General features: G+C 41.6%; 3 protein-coding genes across 5 annotated transcripts; 1 reads left to right on the top strand and 2 right to left on the bottom strand.

Moving 5' to 3' along the window:
* Window positions 1-100: 100 nt before the first annotated feature.
* Window positions 101-7,451, bottom strand: LOC115767165 (serine protease inhibitor dipetalogastin). The gene is made up of 4 exons (XM_030711348.1): window positions 6,316-7,451; window positions 1,254-2,301; window positions 725-922; window positions 101-666 (listed from the first exon to the last, which is right to left on the bottom strand). Exons 1-4 carry the CDS (start codon window positions 6,410-6,412, stop codon window positions 123-125), a joined length of 1,887 nt encoding a protein of 628 aa, XP_030567208.1. The 5' UTR covers window positions 6,413-7,451; the 3' UTR covers window positions 101-122.
* Window positions 7,452-9,709: 2,258 nt separating this feature from the next.
* On the top strand, window positions 9,710-16,093 carry LOC115767144 (E3 ubiquitin-protein ligase CBL-B). Of its 2 annotated transcripts, XM_030711313.1 has the most exons (7): window positions 9,710-9,928; window positions 9,996-10,613; window positions 10,676-11,083; window positions 11,359-11,483; window positions 11,549-11,670; window positions 11,732-11,863; window positions 13,730-16,093. In XM_030711313.1, exons 2-7 carry the CDS (start codon window positions 10,063-10,065, stop codon window positions 15,023-15,025), a joined length of 2,634 nt encoding a protein of 877 aa, XP_030567173.1. In that variant the 5' UTR covers window positions 9,710-9,928; window positions 9,996-10,062; the 3' UTR covers window positions 15,026-16,093. The 2 variants fall into 2 exon arrangements, with proteins under 2 accessions (XP_030567173.1, XP_030567172.1); XM_030711312.1 differs by having other exon boundaries at window positions 9,710-10,613.
* A 1,835-nt stretch (window positions 16,094-17,928) lies between these two features.
* On the bottom strand, window positions 17,929-23,956 carry LOC115767152 (cold shock domain-containing protein E1). 2 transcript variants are annotated; one of them, XM_030711324.1, is made up of 10 exons: window positions 23,667-23,956; window positions 22,521-23,065; window positions 22,032-22,426; window positions 21,754-21,961; window positions 21,234-21,698; window positions 21,015-21,168; window positions 20,786-20,955; window positions 19,470-20,474; window positions 19,223-19,400; window positions 17,929-19,157 (listed from the first exon to the last, which is right to left on the bottom strand). In XM_030711324.1, the coding sequence occupies exons 1-10, from the start codon at window positions 23,701-23,703 to the stop codon at window positions 19,141-19,143; spliced, it is 3,174 nt and encodes a 1,057-aa protein (XP_030567184.1). In that variant the 5' UTR covers window positions 23,704-23,956; the 3' UTR covers window positions 17,929-19,140. The 2 variants fall into 2 exon arrangements, with proteins under 2 accessions (XP_030567184.1, XP_030567185.1); XM_030711325.1 differs by having other exon boundaries at window positions 21,234-21,677.
* Window positions 23,957-24,683: the final 727 nt, after the last annotated feature.

Here is a 24,683-nt window from a genome sequence, read left to right as displayed (position 1 = left end):
ACGTTCGTTCGGCTTTTTAATTCCAACACAATAAATATTGTTTAAAAAAATATTACATATCAATACGCAATAGACTGTAGCCTAAAAATATTAAATGCCATGTAAAATTGTAAATGACGCCCCTAGTAAAGGAAATTGGTTGAGGGCGCCTCGGGGCGTCCACAGGCGCCATAGTGATGCACACCCACCGTGCTATTGGTGCGACAATTCTCAATGTCCAGGAAGCAGTCGTTCAAATATGTTTTATTGTCGCTGCCGCAGACCGGCTCGAACTCCCTGGGACAGATGCGGGCACAGCCCTTGAACTGGAAGGCGGCCAGGCAGCGCTTCAGCGGCACGACAAACACATGCTTGCCACAGTTCTCCTTGCGCATATGGCATTCGGACTTGTAGAACTTGTTGTCCGAGCCGCACACGAAATTTGGCGGCTGTGCATCGCAGTCGGACTCACAGTCGGCGGTCAGGGCGCAGTTCTTCAGTGAGACAGGCACCACGCGCAGATTGCAGGTGCGTCGCTTGAACTCGCACATGGAGGCGAACGTGTTGCCATCGGAGCCGCACACCGGCTGCTGTTCGAGATCCGAACGCGTGCACGCATCGCCGCAGTCCTTGGCGGGCGTATTCAGATCCGTGCAGGGTCCAATATGCGCCAGATTGACGCCGCGTCTACGAAAGGAATACAAATCAATTTTACAGGGAAAGGACTCTGGACTCTGGCACTTACAGGCAGGTGGCATGAGCCAGTTCACACTCGTTGTTATACGTCTTGGCGTCTGTGCCGCACAACTTGTCGTTGCGTTTCGAGCTGAAGATGGAGCCAAAGAGATTGTTAAAGTCCTTGCACGGCGGCAGCTGCTTGCAGCGAGTCAAACGATTCTTGCACTTGTCCATGCTCATCTTCTGGATGGACTTGCGCTGGGGTCTGCACAGATAAAGTTTAAAAGTGATAATCAAAAATGTGATGGGGTAAAGCTCCATGTTTAAAGCTTTCACATGCTTTAAAGCTTTTCGGGTAAGCAACTGAACACAAAGCTTTGTTTAAACTTTAAATTACATGAAGCTTTAATGTGCTTAAAAGCTCGTTTTGCAGTTTTGCAATGATAATCAAAAAATAGGGCACCTAAAAACTCGAAGTTTAAAGCTTAAATCTGCTTTAAAGCTTTGCTTAAACACAAAGCTTTTCTTCAGAATGCATTGAAATAATGCTTTAATGTGCCTTAAAGCTCTTTGTCGGATTTACAGTGGCCACTTACCCGCAGTTGAGCATTTTGAGCTCGCAGAGGGATGAATAGATGTTGCCATCGCTGCCGCACACGTACTGCGATGTTGCATCCGCATCGGATTTAGGACATTCCGTGGGGCAGGTTTCCGCCGACTGGCTGCCGTGTCGTTCCTGTGGCATGCAGAAGGAGAGCGGCACCTCGAACACGTGCTTGCCACAGTTGGTGGAGCGCATCTTGCAGGGACTGGCATAGAGACGGCCATCGGAGCCGCAGGTGGGTCTGGCCACGCGCCAACAGGACTCGCGGCACATGCGCGTCGATTGGCAGTGCTTGCGACTGGTCTTGACGACGCCCTGGCCGCAGGTGTGCAGCTTCATCTCGCAGGTGGAGTTGTACACATTGCCGTCGGAGGCACAGATGGGTCCATCCTTTGGCGCGCTGTTGCAGTCGACGGGACAGGATTCGCGCTGGGCACTCGTATTGCTGCAGGGACCCACATGCGACAGCTTGACGGCGGCGAGACCGACGCGGCACGACTGGACACGCAGCATGCAGCGATTCAGATAGGTGCGTCCATCGGTGCCGCAAACGGGATCCTTCTCGGTGCTGCAGCGATGCTTACAGTCGGAGCCCTTGGAACGCTCACAGCCGTCGCGCACATCCTTGATCAGGGAGACGCCATTGCGGGTGCAGGTCTTCTTGCGCAGCTCGCACAGATTGGCATAGATGAGGCCGTCGCTGCCGCAGACGGGCTCCGCGCCCACCGTCAAGCTGGGCGGACAGGAGCGCGGGCAGTTGTTGTTGTTGTTGTTGGCATTGGAGCTGCTCGTTGCGCTGGCCCTATGCTGGCGGCCCATGCTCAGCTGCTGCTGCTGATCCGCCTCCTCCTGCAGCAGATTCTCCAGTGCGGCGGCCGCTGCGCCCGGCGCCTGCATCAGCGTGGCGGACAGCTCCGGCTGTGCATCCTGCCGATAGTTGATCAGCAGCGAATCCGGCGCAGCATCCGCGTTCCGATAGCGTATCACAGGCGCCTGCGTGGGCAATTTAATGAACTTAATGGGCGAGTCTGTAACGGCGCCTGCAAGGGAGAGGGAGAGAGCGAGAGAGAAAATGAGTGAGTGAGCGAGAGGGAGAGGGAGAGAGAGAGGCTGCGACATGCGGAAGAGTCGCCGCTGGGCATACAAATGTCGGATTAGCTGCGAGTGGACAAAGCATTTTGCGCAGTTGCCCGTTTCAGATTTTAGGCCTCTGCTCGCCCATCGAGCTGGCCGCGTGTCGTGTCGTGTCACGCACGCGCTGCTTAGGCACGAAAAATAAATAAATAATCGTAAGGCGAGAACGGTATGTGATAAGAATATTTATTTTCAAATGTTTTCTGTAATTTATCTGCAACTTTTCCAGAGAATCTTAGCTAGAAGATTGCACTTGCCTAGAGAGTAGCCTTCTCTGACAACAGGAGCTGCTTCTTTCAAATGTTACAATTATGGAAAATGGGTGGAAACATTCAGGAGGAACATTCACTCTAACTGGCGGAAACTGGATGGAAACCTGGTAAGAATTTAAGAAAAAACATTCGGCCAAGTAAAGCGTCGTGTATGTCGTGCGTGGTAGGATTTAGAATCTGCTGAGCTTTGAGCTTCTTTCACAAAGTGTTTTGAATAGTTTTCGCCAAGTCGTAACACGAGTCCATCTCAATTGGCAGAATTCCCATATTACGAGCTTAGCTTGGGTTTTAGAAGGAAAACACTTAAAAAAAAAACTTTCTATAGATATCGTTTAAAATAGTTTTCGCTAAGTCGTGACACGAGTCCATCTCAATTGGCAGCTCCTCATTAAATCCGTTGACTAATTCCCATATTTCTGAGCTTAAGTTGGGAATTAGAATTAACTTAAAATCGTATAGCTTTCTTTGCATATTGCTTGAAAGAGTTTTTCCCGAGTCGTGACACGAGTCCATCTCCATTGTCTACCGCCCCAACGATTAGTTTCGCTGACTAATTCCCATATTCCGAGTTTAGCTTGGGAGTTAGTAGACAGACTCTTGAGTTGGCTGCGATCAGAGCCAACGTCGGACAACCCACTCATGCACACGGCATTTAATACATATGCTGAGACTATATCAGATGACCTCCATCTATAATTGCGCTCGCTAATCCCCAGTCCAGAGATCTAGAGGCTAAAACTGCAAGTGAAATTTTCACGCTAATTGCCTGCGGCAGCGGCCGAAAATATCTGTCCACATCTGTCTTGGATGTGCTGTGTTGGGTTTGTTTGCAAAGAAAGCGTAGACGCAGCCGGGCCGAGTAGAAAATCTATTAGCAGCGCTGCAGATTGTTTGCCCGAGATAATTGAACCCACGTTCATTATTTCAATTTGTAGCAGCTCCGTTAAGAAAACGAAAAGATAAATAATAATAATAATAAAAAAAAAAACAAGCAAGCAAGCAGGCATGCCAAGACTTAATCCAGACGCACTCGTCGCATTCCCAGCACAAGTAGAGAAAATTAAGCGGCGTTAGAAATTAATACAGACATCAGACCAAAGTGCCGGGCCGCATCGGTTCATCCAGCTCGGCGCGTTGTCTCTCGCCCATGTGCCACATTCCAAGTGCAGCCGCAGCGCTGACACGGCTCCTGCTATCGGATGCCATCAATTGCAACAACAACAACAACAACAACAAAATCGCATAACGTATAATTTTCAAAAGTGGCAAACAACAACAAAAACAACAGCAGCAGCAGCAGCAGCTCTCAATGCTGGGCAGGCTTAGGCCGGGACACAGCCCACAGACATGTATAGCATGTTGTCGCTGCTGCCCCCACATATCATGATGCACAGTGGTACAAACCATCAAAATGCAAGTGAATTGTGTGCGAGAACAACTTCTAGAGATCGCCTTTATCTAGCAGGCGGAACATCACGAAATGGAGGGGTAAGCATCCTACTTAAACTACTTTTTCCTAAATGAAAAGCGAAACAAGAAAAATCAGTGTCCAAAAAGCGAAATGCTTCAAGTTGTTTTCATATACACTCAGCAAAATTCCTTCTATATTTTAGTATAATTTAAATATTTTTCAAAATTTGACGACCTTTCCATTTTTGAAATACGAACTTCGAGCTAGCCAAACATATATTTAAAGTTATTTTTTAAATATGAAAGCTTTTGTTTTTCTGGCATTTGTCCAATATTTAGGAAAGATTATCTTCTTTTTTTTTAAGTGTATTAAACGAATCACGTAGATAGAAGTTTGTGGGCCACGTTTGACGTATTTCATTTTTGATGAAGATATACCCAAAATTTTAATTATGAGTCGTAGCGCAGCCCATCCTAAATCAAGTAGAAATATAGGAATCTCTTAATCTCTTAAAACATTTATAAGTACAAAATAATTGATGCCAGCATGAAAATCTTATTTTAAGCCCAAGAAAAGTTGTAGGTTGTACTAAAACCTAAACAAATTTTCATATAAAGCACAGGAGAAATTGACAGTGGAGCGAAATTTGCGTTTTCAACTTTCAATTAACTTCCTTTAAGAATTTGTCGTACTGGAAGTTTACTTAGATAAGTTCAAAATACAATATGTTATTTTGGACTTACTTAAATCAAGTTTATCTAAGTTATAAGTACGAGAATCCCATATATTAATATATAGATAATTTTAATATAAAATATTTTATCTTGCTTGAATCAAGTTCCCCCATTATTCAATATCTTTATATAAAAATTTAAAGCATTAAGTTTCTCTGCACTTATTTAAATCAAGTTTCTCTATCTTACAAGTACGAGCGTCTCATAGATATTATTTAAATTGTGATAATATTTTGATTTTATTATTTAGATATATTTCATATTTTTTACTAATATTATTTAGATATATTTCATATTTTTTACTAATATTTTCCGGGTCTTAGGTGCTATTGTCTAAACTAAGCCAAATTAACATGAACTTGCGCGATAAATTTGACATGATGTTCTAATTATAAGGACATTAGGCTTTCCCCATTTCAATTAAAGTTAGCATATTTATATATAGAGAACTATATGTATGCCTACAATGGTAGACAACTGAACTCTTGTGCTCATATTTCAACTGCAGACTTAGTCATGCTCTTAAATTGATGATAAATGGAAGCGATGTCATGATCTTTGCACTGAAAGAATTTTGATTTCAATTGAATGACGATCGTGTCGAACAAGAAGCAAATTGCCGGCAGCGACTTGTTGACACGGGTCAAACGCTTTATGCGATGACCTCATGAGCCAATCAAATCGTAATTATTTGCTGCACTTTACAATTTTCTAACCACGGTAAGCCCAACCAGCCCCGGGTTCAACTCTTCGCTCTGTGTGTGTGTGTGTGCGAGTGTGTGTGTGTGTATGTGTGTGCGGTGCACGAGAGCAAGTTTAATGAATTTATTTGAATGTTGGACAAATTGTGCACGACGGGCAAATTTACGAGCCTGTTTGCTAGCTCTTTGCTTTTACGTTGTGTGTTTGCTTGAGGGGGGCGGCTGAGGGGGATACGGTCATGGGCACATGCCACACGGGCCAAAGGTGCGCGGGGGGAGGGGGGAGGGAGCGACTCTGTGATGTGTGTCAGTTTTACATTCACTTTGTACTCGTACCTTAGATATTAATTGCTGCCGCTGAAGACACATTGTTGGCCTTTCTACAGCAACAATTGGCCCCCCGCACCGGCCCCTACGGTTAGTTAGCTTTTAGTGTACAGTGAACGCTCGCAAATTGAAACTAACTCAAAGTGGAACTGTGCACACGTCCTCAAACTAAATTTTGTTATAAATATAAAGGCCTTATGGCATAAAAGCAATACATTTTGAAATATAATATATAAAGATAAATACATGCAAAAGGCTTTAAAACTGACGCATGGTATTAACAATTAAATTAAAATATTGTTATGCCAGCTTTGCCATTTATTTTAAGCTTTTTTTGTTTTTTTTTTTTTACAGTTTTTTTCGCTCTTAAAAACTCCTTTTCCGCATTTGGCATCTTTTGTTTTTGGCAATTTACAGTTAAATTGAAAGCTTTGCAATTTGCGAGCTTTTACTGTATTACACCAATATGACTTACCATTGGTGAGCGTTGCCGTTAACATGCATGTCAGCAGTGCGCCAAACAGCTGGCGCTGGAACTTTAGCCCAAAGCGGCTCTGGAACGGGCACATCATTTTCACTGTCGACTGCACTTTCCTGGCCTAGGCTAGACGAAGATAACTGAACGTGTGTGTATATGTGTGTGTGTGTGTGCGTGACTACGACGCTTTCGCTCGTTAACAATTGAAATAGAAGCAGTTGCTATTGTTGTTGCTTTTGTTGCTGCCGCTGCTGTAGCTGCTGCTTCTCAAGTTCAACACTAGCTATGCGACGGCGTGCAAAGATCACGACACGACTTGGATTGCGTTGCGTTAAAGAAAGTTTTTACAGTAGCTCCAAGCGACGCCTGTGCAAGAGAACTGCTGCAGGCTGCCCCAGCTGTGGCAGAGGCTCAAGCTCTAGCTGGCGTCGACGTCGACGCTGGCGTTGCGGCCAAAGCTCTCAAATTAACGGTTATCACGTCTTGTGGTTAGCGTTTGGCTCATTTGGATTTAGCGCCTGTGCCCTTTTATGAGTTAAATTCGCTGCCTATTAAACATTAAGCGACGCTTTGCGGTTTTTTTTCTTTTTATTTTTCTTACGCCGCAATTACGCAAAAGCTCTAGATAATCTGGTAGCTCGTCTCGGTTTGACCTCTCGCACAATGTAGCATAATTTCTTTTTTATCGCCCTGCCTTTAAGTTGCTTTTTTTTTGTTTTTTTGCACGTTGCTTTAATTCGATTTCAATTACGACTGTGCCTTTTGAAGTTTACCACAGTTACCGTTTGTTCAGTCAGTCGTTCGTTCGCTCGTTCTGCGGTTGCCTTCTGCCTGGTGCCTGGCTTTATTCTCTTTGCTTTTCTTTTTTTATTATTATTGTATGCACACAAAATATCTTTTCATAGTCTTTTGGGGCGGGTACTCGAGTTCTTTTCAGTGCTTTGGCGTTAGTTCGTTACTCTTTTCTATTCCCGTAAACCGTAACCGTTTGAATTTGATTTTGATGCGCGCTCGTTGAGTTTCGCATGCGAAGTGATCGCTGTGAATGTGCTTGTATATGTATGTATGTGTGGATGCTGTTGCGCGCGCTGCTGTCGTCGACGTTGACGTTGACGTTGACGTTACAGCGGCTGCATTACTTATTGCTGTTGTTTTTGTTGCTGCTGCGTTTTCAATGAATGAACATGCACACACACACACATGCGCACTTATGCTCTCTCACACACACAGAGACACACACACGAAACGCGCGCTTTACTTTTTACGCATTCATAAAAATTATAGGGTTTGATTGTTGTTGCTGCTGCCGCCTTTTGTTGCGGGTTCAACTGGGAGACGATTGCAGCTTCCAGCTCCAATTTAGTTGGCGACAAAAAGTTGTTGCGCCGTACCGAACGACACGAGAGAAAGGTTTGAATGACACTCACACTCGAATTTGCAATGCCATTTATATGAGTGAAAGGCAGTCGCAGCGCAGCAGCTGCGCAGCTGGCGTTAGTCGGGCGCCGCACAGTGGGGAGCATGAAATATGGTAGATATTTACAAAAATACATTTTTCGCCTTTATTGGTTAAAGGGTGTTATTAATTACAAAGGTAATATTTATTGATTATTTAAACAGCTTATTGATAATTAAAGTACTTATAATTATAAATTCAAATTGAGTTCTGTGTTGAATTCATATATTTTGTGCATATTATAAGTGGCGTTTTATTAAAATAATTTTATTTTTATTTAATTACAGTACAAATGTAGACAGTTAATTTAATTTACATTAATTTAAAAAACTTTAAACATACAACAATGTTAAACAGGAAGTTTTCACATGACCGGCAATTGTGTGCTTTTTGCTGCCAGCTGGTCACACTGTGCGCCAATGCGACGTCTTCGCTGCCGGCAGAGTGTGGCTCTTTGGTAGCGTCGGTTTTGGTTGCGCTTAGCCATTGATTAAATGGAGTTGTCGGTATTTAAAATAACAACTTGGTCATGTTGTCTGCAACCTAATCGGTTTTGCGTACAAATTTAATTTGCCAAAAGTGGCTGCAAAATGCAACCAAAAAGGCGAACCGCATTTGAAATTATAACACACACATAGCATAGGCAAGATCTGGTGGGCGGTCGGTCGGACGGGCGGTGGGAGGGGTTGTTCGGTTCGTCGCCGTAGAAAGTGCGCAGCCGCGCAGTTTGAAGTTGGAGTCGATGCCGATGCTCAGAGCCGCAGACGTTGCTAGCTGGAAGCTGTGTTTATAGACTTGTCGACTTTTAAGCCATAAATTTTACGCCTGAGTGGCGTTGCGAATAAGGGTCACACACACACACACACACGCACGCACACATACACACACATACATGTACACAAATAGATACTGAAGCTCGCACATGAGCTTTGCCGGAGAGTCGCGTGCATAAAGAAAATTGAGTGTTGCAGCGGTGCAGCCGGCAGCCACCGCCTCCGCCGCCGCCGCCGCCGCTGCCGCTGCCGCCGCCGACTTCGCTGCTTAACGGCAAAAAAGAGGTCAGTAAGTGAATGTTTACAGTTAGTTTTTGGGCAACCAGACATGTAAGCGGCAAAATGCATTTGACAGCCGTGACACAGCAGCCACGGCCGCCCAGAACTAATGCTGCGGACCACCACTTTAAAAATTAATTAAAAGAAAGCCTGGCGTCTAACGCTGGTAAAAACCTTTGGCAGCATTGCAATTTCTTTTTGGCCATAACCAAGATTTGATGTCGCCGTCGTCGTCGTCGTGGTTTTGGTTTTGGCTGTGCCTGCCAATAAAAATGGAAAGTGAAAATTGTAGCTGCACTGCCAATGCATATTAAAAACAACAACAACAACAACAAAATGTAATAATAAAAAAGATAGAAGCAAACGCAGCAGCATGGCAATAACAACGGCCACGCACCTGTTCTGCAGGTCGTGCGAGTTTTCTACGCTCTAATCACAGGCTTCCACAGGCCTGCTGCACATAGAAACAGCCCGAGTATTATATAAAAGTGATGATAGTGCGAGCCGTGCAGTAAAAGCGGAAATTATATGGCAAAATGGCAAAATCAAAAGTGGTTGTTGTGAATTGCACTTGTGAAAATGCCATGAAATGCCAATTTTGTTTTGATGAGCCACTAGCATGCACCGTTATTTGCTGATTTTCTCCGTTTCTAGTTTTTACCAATGTTATGCTAATTTTTGGTACAAATATATGCACAGCCCGTTATCGTATTTTTGAAAAGTAACAGCTCACGCACTACAGTCTGCAATTCTGTGGGGCAACACTGGCAACACCAATTTGCGCTGCACACAGATTTTGCAGCACTGCCAGCAGAGTGGCTGTACACGCTTATCGATATTAGCGTAATCATCGATAGTTCTGTTTAACATCGCTACTCACACACACACGGGCACACACATGTACGCACACAGCCACACTCATTGAAAAAGTCGGAGAATTGTGTGGGAAAAAAAATCGTCTATAACTAACTACGAAACGCGCAAATTGTGCAAATGCGGATGCCCAGTAGCAAAGGCAAAGTGAACGTTTGATAATTGCGGGTGCGCTGGCTGTTTGGGCAGCTGAAAATTCATGTTGTCGCTGTAACGCAGCGCAGTGAGTGTATGTGTGTGCATGTGCGTGTGTGTGTGAAGAGTGAAACCTACAACTTTACTCCCCAAACCAACAGCCACACCAACAACAACGACAACAACAACAACAACAGCAGCAGCAGCGCAGCAGTGTTGAGAGAAAAGATGGCGACGAGTCGCACCAGTCGCATACAATCACAACCAAAAATTTTTCCTTCAATCTTTTCCAAATTACATGGAGCCATCTCAGAGGCATGCGTCTCACAGCGCCTGTCGACGGACAAGAAGACGCTGGAGAAAACGTGGAAACTGATGGACAAGGTGGTCAAATTGTGTCAACAGCCGAAAATGAATTTAAAAAACAGTCCACCCTTCATATTGGACATACTGCCCGACACGTATCAGCGTTTGCGTTTAATATATTCCAAAAACGAGGATCAAATGCATCTGCTGCACGCCAACGAGCACTTCAATGTCTTCATCAATAATCTAATGCGTAAATGCAAACAGGCCATCAAATTGTTCAAGGAGGGCAAGGAGAAAATGTTTGACGAGAACTCACATTATCGCCGCAACTTGACCAAACTTAGTTTGGTCTTCTCTCACATGCTCAGCGAGCTGAAAGCTATCTTTCCCAACGGTGTCTTTGCGGGCGATCAGTTTCGAATCACCAAGGCGGATGCAGCCGATTTCTGGAAGAGTAACTTTGGCAACAGGTAACGCAAACACTCTTTAATCCCAACCAACATCCAGTGATAAATACTGTTATTTTTTGTAGTACATTGGTGCCTTGGAAGATATTCCGTCAGGAGCTGAATAAGGTGCATCCGATATCGTCAGGGCTGGAGGCGATGGCCCTGAAAACGACCATAGATCTGACGTGCAATGATTATATATCGAATTTTGAATTCGATGTATTCACGCGTCTATTTCAGCCGTGGGTCACATTGCTACGCAACTGGCAAATCCTGGCCGTCACCCATCCCGGCTATGTGGCCTTTCTCACCTACGATGAGGTGAAGGCGCGCCTGCAGCGCTACATACACAAGGCAGGCAGCTATGTGTTTCGTTTATCCTGCACACGCCTCGGCCAATGGGCCATTGGCTACGTGACGGCAGATGGCGAAATATTGCAAACAATACCGCAAAACAAATCGCTGTGCCAGGCGCTGCTCGATGGGCATCGGTAAGGACCATGATATTCCGCTAAAATGCTGCTTAAAGTTAAATGTGCTTCTGCATTGGTAACTGCATGCACTTGTATTAGTGAGCTTTTAGCTATGCTGCATGCGCTGCGCTTTAAGCCTGCATCGCGTGCACGTCCGTGTGCCGCATCCATGTTAACTTTTAAACTTGCTCGTATTTATTATAGCTATTAATTGTATTTTTTAACTGCTTCTATTTCCTGCTTAATTTGTAGTTTATTGTAATTAATTGTTACTGTTTTCTCTCTGCCTTTAGCGAGGGCTTTTACTTATATCCCGATGGCCAGGCCTACAATCCGGATCTGTCGTCTGCCGTGCAAAGTCCAACCGAGGATCACATAACGGTCACACAAGAGCAATACGAGCTGTACTGTGAAATGGGTAAGTTTGCCTTTGAACGTTGCCCCTTAACGAAACTTAAATACTCTCTTTTCACGCAATTGCAGGCAGCACCTTTCAGCTATGCAAAATCTGCGCCGAGAACGATAAGGATATACGCATCGAGCCCTGCGGTCATTTGCTGTGCACGCCCTGTCTCACCGCCTGGCAGGTGGACTCGGAGGGACAGGTAAGCGGAGTGTGCAAAATGAATTATAAAAAACTTAATTCTAATACGCTTTATGCTGCAGGGCTGCCCGTTTTGTCGTGCGGAGATCAAGGGCACCGAACAGATCGTTGTGGATGCCTTCGATCCGCGCAAGCAGCACAATCGGAATGCAACGAATGGACGACAACTGCAGCAGGACGATGACGATACAGAGGTATAGTTTAGTGCAGCGCTTATCAAAATAAAGCCTTTTGACGCCTGCCCCGCGCCGCCCGCCTGTGCTGCCTCTCTCTTATACATATATACATATAATCTTATTACGTTTACATATATATATATATATCAAGTTTGGTTCGTTTATATATACATTTATATATATATAGATATATAGATAGACGTTCTACTCTATATTAAGTTTAATGTTTAGCGATTTTGATTTAAATTATTAGCTACAATTTTCATTGCAACTAACAGCAGTGCGCACACAAGACGACGAGCAACAAATCCAATTGTAGAGTAGTGTTTAATATGTATGTATATATATAATGCATATGCTTGTTGTATGTATTTATTTATTTATGTATGTATGTATGTATTCATGCGCGCTGAGCGGAAGTTACTCATCAGCGGCTCGTTTTTTTTTCTGTTGTTTTTATTATCAACCACGCTCGCTTCTATCAGTTTTGTCTGTGCACTCTGTTTCGTTGTTTTGTTTCGTTTTGTTGATTGCTTCTTTCCCTTCTTCTTTCATTCATTCGCTCGCTCGCCTTTGTTTATGATTCATTTGAATAGTTTGTGTTATTATCATCAGTTGCGCGTAGTATATGCAGCAATTCTCAAAACTCGACTATCATTAAGCGCAAAAAAAAAAGCAGAAAATTATATAAATATTTGTATTACCCCCTTTTAAACTGTTGTAAATACCTAGTTATTAGTGTCATCTTTATTATTGTACCACAAGCAAAAAACAAAAAATACCCTGTATTCGAAACCCGTACCCCCTCTCCCCTACATATGAAAACATAAAACGTATGGTATTTTTTTTTAGTTTATGATTTGATACTTCCAAAGATATGTTTAGTTCATGATTTATAACTTTTTGTGTTTGTTTTAGTTTTGCAATTCGGTTTTCATTTAGAGTTTATTTATATATATATATATATATGATATATAGATATATGTATTTGTGTTTTCTAAGACTGTAATTTATTAATAATAATATTTAAAAAAAAACAAAGGCTAAAACAATGGTCGCGGCCAATTGCATATTGTATGTATAATCAACATTAACATAATTATTATTATAATTATTATTTTATTATTGTAGTTAGCTAGCCCTAAACTGTCACAAGCCTAGGCCAGAATTTATGTAAAACATTTCAAGTATTAGCAAAAAACAAATTAACATTTAAAAACATTGTGTATGTGTGTGTGTGTGTGTGTGTGTGTGTGTGTGTGCGTGTGTGTGTGCTTTCGTTTTTATCAATCATTATTTAAGTCTTTCGGCTCAGCTCGTTTCCTTAACATAGGCCTCAGCATACATCGACTTAGTTTATTTCAATTAATAATTAATAATTATTTATGTTTTAATTGTAATACAATGCAATTTAAATATATATATATATATATATATTTTATATATATATACATGCAAGTGCATAAAGTTCTTAGTGTTAAATTTAAACTTTTGATTTCCTTAATAAGTTTTTAAATATGCCTAATTCTAAAATGAACAAGAAAAACTGAACAGCAAAAAAAAAAATATAATATATATGTGTATAAATATTGGTTTTAATTGTTTTTGGCGTGCTGCTACGTTAATAATTTTTTATATTTGTTTATATTTTTTTGTGGAATAGTTTTATGTTTATATTTTCTTGTCTACAGTTATGTTGTTGCGTTGTTGTTGTTCTTGCTCCTTTCTTTGATCCTTGTTGTTGTGCATGTCCAGCAAAACTTTTGACTTGCCGCCTTGTTGCTCTAGGGGCATGCGCCTTCTTAACCAAATCCCAACAAAAAAAAAAAAGCTATCAAACCACAAGCCCTGATCTCAACTGACCAGATACTCCACATCCTGCAGGATATGGGCGACTTCAATATAGCCACCTCGTCGTTGCACGCGCTCAGCACCTCGGCTGCGTCACAGTCCTCCGTGGAGAAGCATAGTCCGCACACCTCGCCGCGCCTGGGCAGACGCAGCACCACGCCCAGCCTGATGGCAGTGCAAAATGATCTTTATGCCGGCGGCACGCCAGCTCTCAGCCTGCCCAGCGGCAGCAGCAGCTGCAGCAGCAGCATCAGCGGCGGCTCCTCCTCCACAACCAACTGCAACCAGCAGCAGCCGCAGCCCTCGGCGCCGCCTGCCGCCACAGTCATCAGCAATGGCAGCGGCAGCAGCAACAACAACAGCAGCAGCAGCTCCAACACGCAGAAGACAACAAATCGGATGAGCGCACCGTTGATTGGCTCCAGTGTGATCAACTCGACCTATGGCCAGAAGTTGCCCAGCAAAACGGACAGCGGCTCGGCCGGCGACACGGCCTCCATTAGCTCCTATGCCATACTACAGAATCTGCAGGATGGCGCCAGCTCCAGCGCAACAGCAGCAGCAGCAGCAGCTGGTGGAGGAGGAGGAGGAGCTGCTGCTGTGGCACCGCCGCTGCCGCCGCGCAAATCACCCGGCATGGAGACGCCCGTCAAGCCAAACAGCGCGATACCCTCGAGCAGCAAGAGCATCGACAACATCCAGTGCAGCCTGGACAATGTGCCGCCACTGACAACGGCGCCGCCCATACCGCCGCACGTGAGCAGCAGCGTGGACACCTTGGCGGAGGATTTGATGCGACAGCAGCGCATTGCGAGCAGCACCACGTCGCCGGTGCTGTCGCTGCTGGACGAGATGATGGTCGAGGTGGGACCGGCGGAGACCATCAGCGGCGTCATCGACACACGTCCGCTGGAGGCGCGCGGCACGCTGCCCGCCAACAACAGCAGCAGCAGCGGCAACAGCAGCAGCAGCAGTGGCTGCAGTGGAGTCCAGGATGCGGCCAGTTCGCACTATACGCAACTGTGCACCACAACGACCAGTGCGGCGGCTCTGGCGGCAGCCGCTGCGCTGGCCAATGGCAAGAAGATGACGCTGAAGCAGCCAACGCCAGCTGCCCAACAGCCGTTGCTCTATGCGAACGTGACGATCAATCAAAAAGACTGTGCCGGCACTGTGCCCTACGAGAATATCAATCTGGAGTATATAGCGCGCCTGATGAACGCCGGCTACTCCAAGGAGAATGCCATCACGGCGCTGGGCATCTCGCGCAACAACATCGAAATGGCTGGCGATATATTGCGTGAGTTTGTCTCCAAGAATAGCGTCTAGGGAGCCACGCCCCCGCCCGCCCCTAAAACACAGTGTGATGCCCGCCCGGAGGAGCAGCGATAGCAACTGTCGCCTTGCTGATTATGATGAAGAAGATGATGATGATGATGATGATATGATCCCAGAACAAAGCAAAAGGCAGCTGATAAATCATAAGCATAATTTGAAGCTCTCTCTCTCTCTCTCTCTCAATCTATATAAATATTTATATATATCTATATATATATATGACTTTCTCCAACTCGCTTTAAGAGCACCACGCCCCCCTCCCTTCCTCTCCACCCACACACACACACACACACCTCATCTAGATTAACGCTAAGTTAGCAGCCCAATAAACACACTCACATACACACACACACGCACACCCATTTTTGGCGTAGCCAGCACAAGCAATTAGGCGTAAAAAATTCGTTCGTTCTCTTTAAAGAAAATATTTAATAATAAAAAAAAAAATAAATATATATATTTGAAACATCGTCAAATTCTCACACTATTTAAAGCAAACAAATTAAGCACAGCCCATTTATATCAAATATATAGCTATATAAACACGTATATTAAGACGTATTTACTTCCTATTAAGAAAACCAAAAAAAAAAAGAAAAAAAACAGCGAATTAAAATCAAAAAGCGCAAGAGAAATATACTTAACGTAACAAATAATTGCCCACCCCGAATGAACTAAAAATTTATATTATGCTCTCTTACCAAACAAAAGAGAAGAACCATTAACACCCCAACACACACACACGCACACGCACAGGCTCATAGCGCCCCAGAGCGCAAAGGCAAACAATTTTACGTGGTGCATCGGCAATCATGAGTAAATACACAGAAATCGTTCCACAAATTCATGCCGCACACATTATAGACATTATTATAAAATGCCTTTGATGCCAATTCAGTGACTTGGCCCTGAGTTTTCTTAACCGTTTTAGCAATATTACCAAATACAAAAAATAAAAAAAAACACCAAAGCAAATCCGATGCACTATCAAAGTTTACCTCGATTTTTTATACAAAACTCAATGTTTTTTGTAATAGTATATTTGTAAGTTTATGCAATTAAAATACCGGTGCAGAAATTCTTTTTCAAAAATAAAATAAAATAAGAGAGAGAAAATCAAGGAATACCCAAGTTTGTATTACGGATAAATCATTTTTACAGAATTTATAGATATATATATATATATATATATATTTTATTGTATAATGCAATTAATCGGTTTTTTAATTCGTCAAAAAAGTTCTCAAACCTACACGCAATCTTTTGACATTTAGTATATCTACCAAAACTAAGCGATATTACGATATATATATATATATATATATATATATATAGGCGATATAATCATGCGTAAACGAAAGCAAAGGCATAGAAGAAAAAAAAAACAAACAAATCGAAAATCAATGCAATATTCACTATAAACAAATCAATGCAAGCGTAAACTTCTAAGTAACATATAATTAAAAAAAAAAAAATTACATAACCTCAAGCGAAACGTATAAACAAAATACTATTTATGAAATATTTGAATTTTAAGAGAACATCAGCGTTAAAACAAAAATTCAAATCAAGAAAATAGCATAGCGAAAAAAAAAATAAATAAAAAACAAATAGGAGTCAAAAGTCAATAAAAAAAAATGCAAATCGAGTTTTAAGGAGCGTCAAAATGCGATACCATACCATAGTCATGTCATGTAACCCGGAAATCTTAAGCAGATTTAAATTATTCTTATAAATAAATATATATATATATATAAAAAACAAAAAAAAAAACAAAAAGAAACCAAAAACAAAACAAAAGATCTTGTTTTTTGTTTTCTTAACTAAGAGTTTTCAAGCTTACTTAAGGAAATTACCCGGCGTTGCTCGCTTTTTTAACCAACTTTTAGCTGCGCTCGAAAGTTCGTCTTTTCCAAAAGTTTCTCTGCAGCTTATCTAATTTTCCCTTATTTACTTAACTAATTTTCTATTATTCTATTCTGATTTCCCAGTTAAACACAATTTTCTTTACCTTTATTGAAATATGTATTTATTTTTTTATTATTTGACTTATATAGTTTGCGTTTTTTTTTAAATTTTTTTTTTTTTGTTTTTTTTTTCTTTCGTATTCAAGCACATATGTATTTGTTTTTTTTTGTTGCATTTTTTTGTTGTGTATGTTTTACGATTTTTTTATGTTTTATATTTTATAAATAAGGATTAGTTGCTGTTCTGTTTTGTGTCTGTGCTGTTCATTTCATTGCATTGCATAAATCTCTAAACGCCTGCAGTTAACCTATTGCGGCATATCAGACGATATATATATGTATATATATATACATATATATAATATATATATATTATAGCGTTATACATATTTTAAGTTACTATTTTAAACTTGCTTGTTCATTTTGTTGTGTTGCTTAGTGTTTGTTGTTGTTGTAGTTGTATATATGTATAACATGGCTATAGTAGGACGTACTGATCCCAAATTTGTTGTTAGCTTGTTAAATGGTTTTCGTTTTTTTGTTTTTTTTTTTGTTTTAGTAATTGAAATTCATAATTTTGTTTCACAATATTTGCTCTTTGTTTCCGACACGATCTCTTTGTATTTTTTTTTTTATGTTTTTATATTTTGTTTTACTATATATATATACTTTAATATTTAAAAATACATTTTTAAAAATTAATTTTTGTTATCTTTCATTAAATGGTTTCAACAGATTTGGCGCAGCAAATTACATTTGCTCTTCTTCTACATCTTCACACAAGACTTTTAGTTATGTTTGCTTTTTGTTTTTAATAATTAATATTATTTTCTTGCTTTTTTTTTTTGTGTTAGTTACAAAGTTCGATTTCTAAATGTTGTTTTTGTTTTGTTTTGGGTTTTTTTTTTTTATAAATAATAAATATGTTTTGTATATGTAAGATGTATATGCATGTATGTATGTATGTATGTATGGATTTTGTATAAGTTAATGCAACCCTTTGAATGCAGCAAAAAAATTCGTGAAACAACAACATACACAGATAATATATATCTATACTCGATACTCGATAGAGTGTTTTGGTGTTGAAATGTTACAAACGAAATTAAGACTTTGTTTGCTATAAATACTTCATGCTTTCATTTTCCATTTGTTGTATACAATCATCGTAATAAATATATATATTTGCCAGTTTAACAGTAAAGACTTCAAAGAAGCTAAGAAAGAACAGTTTGCGAGAATTATTAGAATAGAGTTAGAGAATAGAGCATATATAAGTAGAGAAAAGAAATAACTATCTACGCATCTATGGCATATAGTGTTTTTGTTTGTTTATCTTTTTGTTATTTGTTTGTCTAATGCACATATGCAAGGATTTCGTTGCCATTATACAATAATTGTTTACTTTGTTTTTTTTTTTTTGTATCTCTTAATATGTTATAGATTTCATTTTATATATGCTAAAATTAAATTAAAGCAAAACTAGTTGAAAAATAGTATACGTATACACACAATTTGGTTTCATCTCTCAGACACTTGAATTTCAGTTTTAAGCAGCGCACAACTTCAATATAACAGAAAAAGAATACAGACTGCATTTGATTACAATTAGGAGTTTAGGGCCCTGGTTTAATGGTTAATGCGTAAGTTTACGTAAAATTTCGTTAGTTTTAGTTTTTTTTTTTTTTTTGTAATATTTTCTTGTTTTTTTTTTCTTTCGTTTTATATATATATATATATATCAGACACGTAGAAATTGTTTTGGAGTTGCCGTTTAGTATTCATCATAATTATACATATATATGTATGTGGTATGCCATATGTTTTGCTATCAATTATTATTATCGTTTCAAATAGTGTTTTGCTTCTAAGTTAATATACTTAATAAATGTATGCTTGTTTGTATTCATTGATAATATGGTTGTTAAGAGACAAGTTCACAATGTAGTTCTGTAGTTGCGTAATTGTTGTTAATTTATATTTGCAGTTCCTGTGCCATCTTTGTGTATGGTAAGCCTTGTTTATGTTGTAGCGTACAAGAATATATATATATATATATATAGATATATATGGTTGCATGTGTGTGTGTGTGTTTGTGTGTGCATTGTCTTTAATTTGCATCAAATATCTGATTTGGAATTACTCCATAATGGCGCCTGTAAGCAACGAGAATATATATATTAATACACGTTTTAATTAGTTAATTTGTGTGTTAACGCACCTGGAATGCGTGGATGGCGCGCGAGTATAGAGAAGCCCTTGCCCTGCGGCCCCTTGGGTGCGCGTATCAATATCAAACGCGGCACACCGTCATCGCCATTGAGCTTAAGGCGCGAGATCAGACGATCGGGACGATCGTTTATTTTTAAAACATTGCAAGCCGAAGATTTGCCATTGCGCTGCGAAGAGTAATTAAATAACATGTAAGATTATAGTTTAAAAAAATAGAACTCTAAGCTGCTGCCCACCTGATTGGTAACCACGGAGAACTCGACGGTATCGCCAGGATGCAGAGCCACCGTATTGCCCTGTACCTCGGACATGTGAAAGAATAGCTTCTTGCCGTCTTCGACCTCGAAATTGAGAAAACCAAATTGACCCTTGATGGAGTCGACAGTTGCACGTTTCTTTTGCCGCACCGCATTCACCTCGGCCGCCCGGCCGCTCTCATCGATGCGAAAGCTAACCAGATCGCCTTTCTGCAATAGATCGCGCTTATTCACCAAGCTGGTGATGCCGAATTCATGCTGTGAAATGATTGTGGTGCGCTGCTCATCGAGTATCTCAATTAGGCCAGCATATTCCTGCTGGTCCGGATTGATGCAACGCAACGGACGCGCCACAACGCCATTGTGCACCGTCTCCAGCACCGCCGGCTGCGGTATTGAGTTCTTTGGCAAAGTGCGCACATTCTCAGCGGGCAAGCAATTGCCCGAAACGGAGGTGTTGCCGTTGGGGGCCAAAGTATACTCGACCTCCTGACCCAGCTCAAGCCAATTGGGATTGCCCTGATAGTTGCTAAAGTGAAAGAATACCTCCTCATCGTGCGACAGCGTCTCGATGAAGCCAAAATTCTCCTTGATGACGGCTATAAATCCACGATACAACTGCCCGCCAGCGGCCTCAGCATTCGCATGATTATTATTCTCCAGCTTAAAGTCCTCGATGTGGGGCGTTGAAATCTGCTGAGTGGTGGCATTGCTGCCCACGCTGCTGTTGCTGCTGCTGCCGCCGCCAGGGCTGCCGTGCATTATATAACCATTCTGCATGGAGCTGGCATTCGTGCCGATGCCATTCGAGATCAACACTTGATCGTTCTGATTTAGATTGGCAACTGGTTGTAGTTGTGGTTGTTGTTGTTGTTGAGCAGCTGTTTGCTGGCTTAAAAGTTGTTGTTGTTGTTGCTGCGCCTGTTGCTGTTGCAGCGATACTTGCTGCACATTGACAGCTATAAATTCCTTGTTACGTTTAACCTGCGAAAAGGGAAGCGGGTTACAAAATTAGATTTTATTAAGAATAGGGCACTGTCTTCAGACTGCCGAAAGTTAAATTCTTTTGCAGATATATTTCAATTTCGGATCAAATAGACAGACAGACAGATCAGTCTCCTTGTCTGTCTGCCACTTTTCTGTCCATGTGTTTGCCTGTCTGTCTTCCTGTCTGTCTGTCTTCTCCTGTCTGCCTGTCTTCTTGTGTGTCTGCCTGTCTGCCTGTCCGTCTCTCTGCTTGTCTGCCTCGCTGATAGCTACACATATAACTTTTATTGCTTGCAACTGTAACCCACCATGTAAATATCGAAGCGCACGCGCTCGCCAACCCTTGGTGGTTTTTCGCAGTCTTTAAGAAAATACATAATAGTCTTTTTAACATCGCCATGCTCGTAGGTGATGACGCCACCCTCGAAGCGATCCTGAGATTTAATGGGACTCTTGGGCGCCTCGCGTGTCACGGTGCCTGCAACAATCGATTATCAAGATAAGTATTAAGAATTCTTTGGATGTATTCAAGCTCACCCTCAATGTTGTTGGCCATTAGAGTTTCAAATTGCACAGTATTGGGCGGCAAGTGTTTAATGCGTATGGCCTGCAGACGCGAGTTGTTATAGGCCAAGCCGGGCTCCTGAATGACAGTAAACTCCACCTCATCATTGACATCGATTTCACGGCTCTGCGGGGAGGAATAAAAGGGAGATTATTATAGAAAATACCACAAAATTGTATGGGCTAACTAACCGTATCGAGCACCTCCGTAAAGTGGAAAAACAAACGCACTTGACGCTCCACGCAGCGCAAGAATCCAAAGCCCTCCTTCAGTGAGGCAATTGTGCCCTGTTCACGCTTCTCGCCGGACACCTTGAATGTCTCGTCCAGCAGAGCTATGGAGGTGGCACGCTGCAGCTGATCCCGCCGATCGGTGGCCAATAGGAATTGCACCCAATCGCCGTGCCGTAAAGTAAAATCACCCTTCTGGTCCTTATCGCCAAATGGCACCTCCACCTCGGAGTAGTCGGGTGCCCGGTAACGTATGCGTCCCGGCAGCGGATCATTGTTCTGACGCACCGCATTGTTGCGATCGAGCGACTTGAGCACTTGGCCCTTGTAAATGGTGCTATCGACATCCTCGAAGATGACCGATCCGGGCGGCAAACGCGTTATGTTGCAGGCAAACTCCCGGCCCTGCGGAGGCACAGAGGCGGACTGCTATTGTTAGTGTGATATGAAGTACTGGATGGTATCTATCAGCTCTACTTACACTCCGCGTTTGTATGGTAAACTCGACATCGTCGCCGGGTCGCAGCTCAACATTGCCCTCGGCCTCGGAGAAGTGAAAGAAAATCTCTTTAACCACATCGGCGCGTTCAATAAAACCAAAAGATTCCTTCATCGAGCAGACAACGCCGCGATACTTAACAGGCTGGGCCGGATTCTCCAGGCGTATATGGCAGGCGCCCAGGTTGCCTCTGCAAGCGGACAATAATTGAGTATAACAGATATAATTATATAAATTATAGAGTATATTTTCTATCGCACCTTTGGTTCGTAGCGATCTGAAAGCTGACCTTGTCGCCAGCACGCAAATTGACATTGCCCTCGACATCGTCTTTGGTATAGGGTAAAAAGAAGCATTCGCCGCGATTCTCATAGCTAATGCGACCGGTTGTCTCACTGGAGCTGAGCACATTGTTGGCACTATCCGTGCGCAGCTCGGTGGTCACAGTGCCGGTGACACGCTCCTCGGAGAGCACAACCTCGGGCGCTATTTTCGAGACTTGACTAGCAATTGGTTTGCCGGTGCGCCGGTCATAGGTCATCTCAAACTCGACGGGATCCCCAATTTTCAGATGATCAATATTGCCGCTAAACTGCGAGAAATGAAAGAAAAGACGCGCCTGTCGCTCGCAGCACTGAATAAAGCCATACGAATGCTGCCCAAAAGAGAAAAAAATGCATGATTAGAGTTGTTTTTTTTTCTTGCGGAATGTATAATTAACAGATATTACTGTTCGGTTTAAGACCCACCAGTAGCTTCTCAATGATGCCAGTTTCGCGCGTGGTTTGATTCGGATCGTTGGCACCGGATGCTGTGGCCGAGGAATTGCTCGACTGCGAGCCGAAAATGGACGATGAGCTGCCGGCGCCGTTGTTCAGCACGCTGTTGGACTGAAAGACGCCAATTTGTGGCGGAGTTTGGATGATATCGTTCACCTCATTTGCATCAAACATGCCAATGCTGGGATGTTGCTGCTGCTGCTGTTGCTGCTGCTGCTGTTGTTGTTGTTGCTGCTGCTGCTGTTGATGCTGATGATGTTGCTGCTGCTGCTGATGATGATGTTGCTGCTGCTGTTGCATATGTTGCTGCTGCTGCTGATGATGATGCATGCTTTGCTGCTGCGGCGGCTGGGCCATGGCCAATTGCACGGCCGCAGCTGGCGGTACATGCGATTGCGGCTGCAGACCCAACGTGGTGGAGTCCAGCGTAAAGGTTCCAATGGTCGGAAAAGTTGTAGGTATGTTCAAGTTCCGTATGGCAGTCATGTCGAAGCACTGCAAGTTATCATAGATTTCTGCAAGACGTAACGAATGGGAAAAAGAACATGAATTAGACTTGGCATTAAAGCTGATCAGGCACATTAATTGATCAGAAGTGGCCAAGGTAAAACTTTACAGTTAATGGGACACTTTAGTTGCCTTTTGCGAGGCTAGAAAAAACTACAATTAACATATTCTGTTACTCTATTTACATGATTTGAATATGTAAATAACAGTGCGCTGTTAATGTTAATATGCAAATGCCTTTCGCCAGGCTAGAAAACAAGCAACAGTTACTTAACATGTTCTGCTACTGGCTCTTTACATGATTTAATGATGTAAATAACAGTGCGCTTTTAACATGCTTAAGTTAAGCCCTGTTACATGTTTAACAAAAGATCTGCTTACATTTCTTTAATATGAGTTGTTTTAATAGCTTGCCACCTCATGTTAACAGAAAAAGCACGCAATTAATATATATTTATATACTTTAGGTTGTAAGACGGCTTTATTAAAGGCCTGTTAACTTAACATTTTAGTAAAAGCATTTAAGGACAATTTGTTTAGGCTAGTGTTAGTAAAGGCACGCCAGTTGCTTAGCATATTGTTGGTTAGGGTTTGTTTTGTTGATCTTACCTTCGCCAGTGCGATATCCTTTGGATTGCGCATTCATGTTGTTAATTGTTTTTGCTTGTTTGGATGTTATAAGAAAATGCTGATAGCGACTAGCACAAGGAGACTGGTTCTTGTTGTTGTTGTTGTGATTGTTTTAATTGGTGTTGTTGATGATCAATCGAGAATGTTGAATGATTTTAAAGAGAGCGAGCGTGTTTTTTTTTTTGGAGCTGTTCAAAAATTGAACCGCTTCCGACTTTTTTTTTTAAATATATTTTTTGGAATTATTTATAATTTTTATTATTAATTATTTGTTTTATGTTAATTAATTTATTTTGTTTTATTTTTTTTTCGATTTTTTGTGTAATTTTTTGTATATCAAAGAGAAAAAAAAACTAAGCAATAAATACGTATTTGTTGTGTATATATATTTTGGCTAAACACTGGCACAAGAGGCACTGAAATTCCTTGTCTTCGAAGTTAATAAAGAAACAATCATTTGTTGTTGTTGTTGCTTGCTGTTGTTGTTGTTGTTGTGGGTGGTCAACTTTCCTTCGAGTTTGTATTTGTATTTATGTATTTGGCCCGAAGAAACGTATGTAAAAAATGCCGTTAAATATAATGTTATGAACCGTTTTGAATTTGTATTAATTATTGTTGTTGTTAGTTGAAGTTGCGGCTGTTTTGTGTTTTTAAAAAAAATATATTCGTATTCTGATGAAAATGCATTTGCTGTCGGTTGTTGTTGTTGTTGTAGTTAAATTAATAAACATTTAGTTATTTTTTTTTTTAACCTATTTATTGCGATTTGTTCATGTGTTCGAGTTTTAAGTTGTTGTTTTTTTTTTTTTGTTTTTAGTTTTACTAGAAAAATACACTGGGGCGCTTTACGGAATACTTTTTTGTTGTTGTTGTTTTGCTTTTAATTAGTTTAGAGCAGTTATTTGATATATTTATTAAATTAGATGATTTGATTTTTGTTTGTTTGAGGGGTTTTTGGAGGGGTTGTGGTTAATATGTTTGCTTTTTTGTTTTCAC

Source organism: Drosophila novamexicana, unplaced genomic scaffold, assembly GCF_003285875.2.
Source record: "Drosophila novamexicana strain 15010-1031.04,08,12 unplaced genomic scaffold, DnovRS2.1 tig00001340-arrow-arrow-pilon, whole genome shotgun sequence".
Classification (NCBI taxonomy): Eukaryota; Metazoa; Arthropoda; class Insecta; order Diptera; family Drosophilidae; genus Drosophila; species Drosophila novamexicana.
Note: the sequence above shows the minus strand (reverse complement) of the source record. Positions and strands in the feature narration are given on the sequence as shown.

Coding starts and splice junctions, on each gene's coding strand:
- LOC115767165 (XM_030711348.1), bottom strand. CDS start 6,412: ATGATGTGCCCGTTCCAGAGCCGCTTTGGGCTAAAGTTCCAGCGCCAG. Junction 2,302..6,315: donor AACGGCAACGCTCACCAATG/GTAAGTCATATT, acceptor TCTCCCTTGCAG/GCGCCGTTACAGACTCGCCC. Junction 923..1,253: donor CTCAAAATGCTCAACTGCGG/GTAAGTGGCCAC, acceptor TTATCTGTGCAG/ACCCCAGCGCAAGTCCATCC.
- LOC115767144 (XM_030711312.1), top strand. CDS start 9,931: ATGTGTGTGCATGTGCGTGTGTGTGTGAAGAGTGAAACCTACAACTTT. Junction 11,484..11,548: donor CGAGCTGTACTGTGAAATGG/GTAAGTTTGCCT, acceptor ACGCAATTGCAG/GCAGCACCTTTCAGCTATGC. Junction 11,864..13,729: donor AGGACGATGACGATACAGAG/GTATAGTTTAGT, acceptor CACATCCTGCAG/GATATGGGCGACTTCAATAT.
- LOC115767152 (XM_030711324.1), bottom strand. CDS start 23,703: ATGAATGCGCAATCCAAAGGATATCGCACTGGCGAAG. Junction 22,427..22,520: donor GCATCATTGAGAAGCTACTG/GTGGGTCTTAAA, acceptor TCTTTTGGGCAG/CATTCGTATGGCTTTATTCA. Junction 21,169..21,233: donor TTACGGAGGTGCTCGATACG/GTTAGTTAGCCC, acceptor TCCTCCCCGCAG/AGCCGTGAAATCGATGTCAA.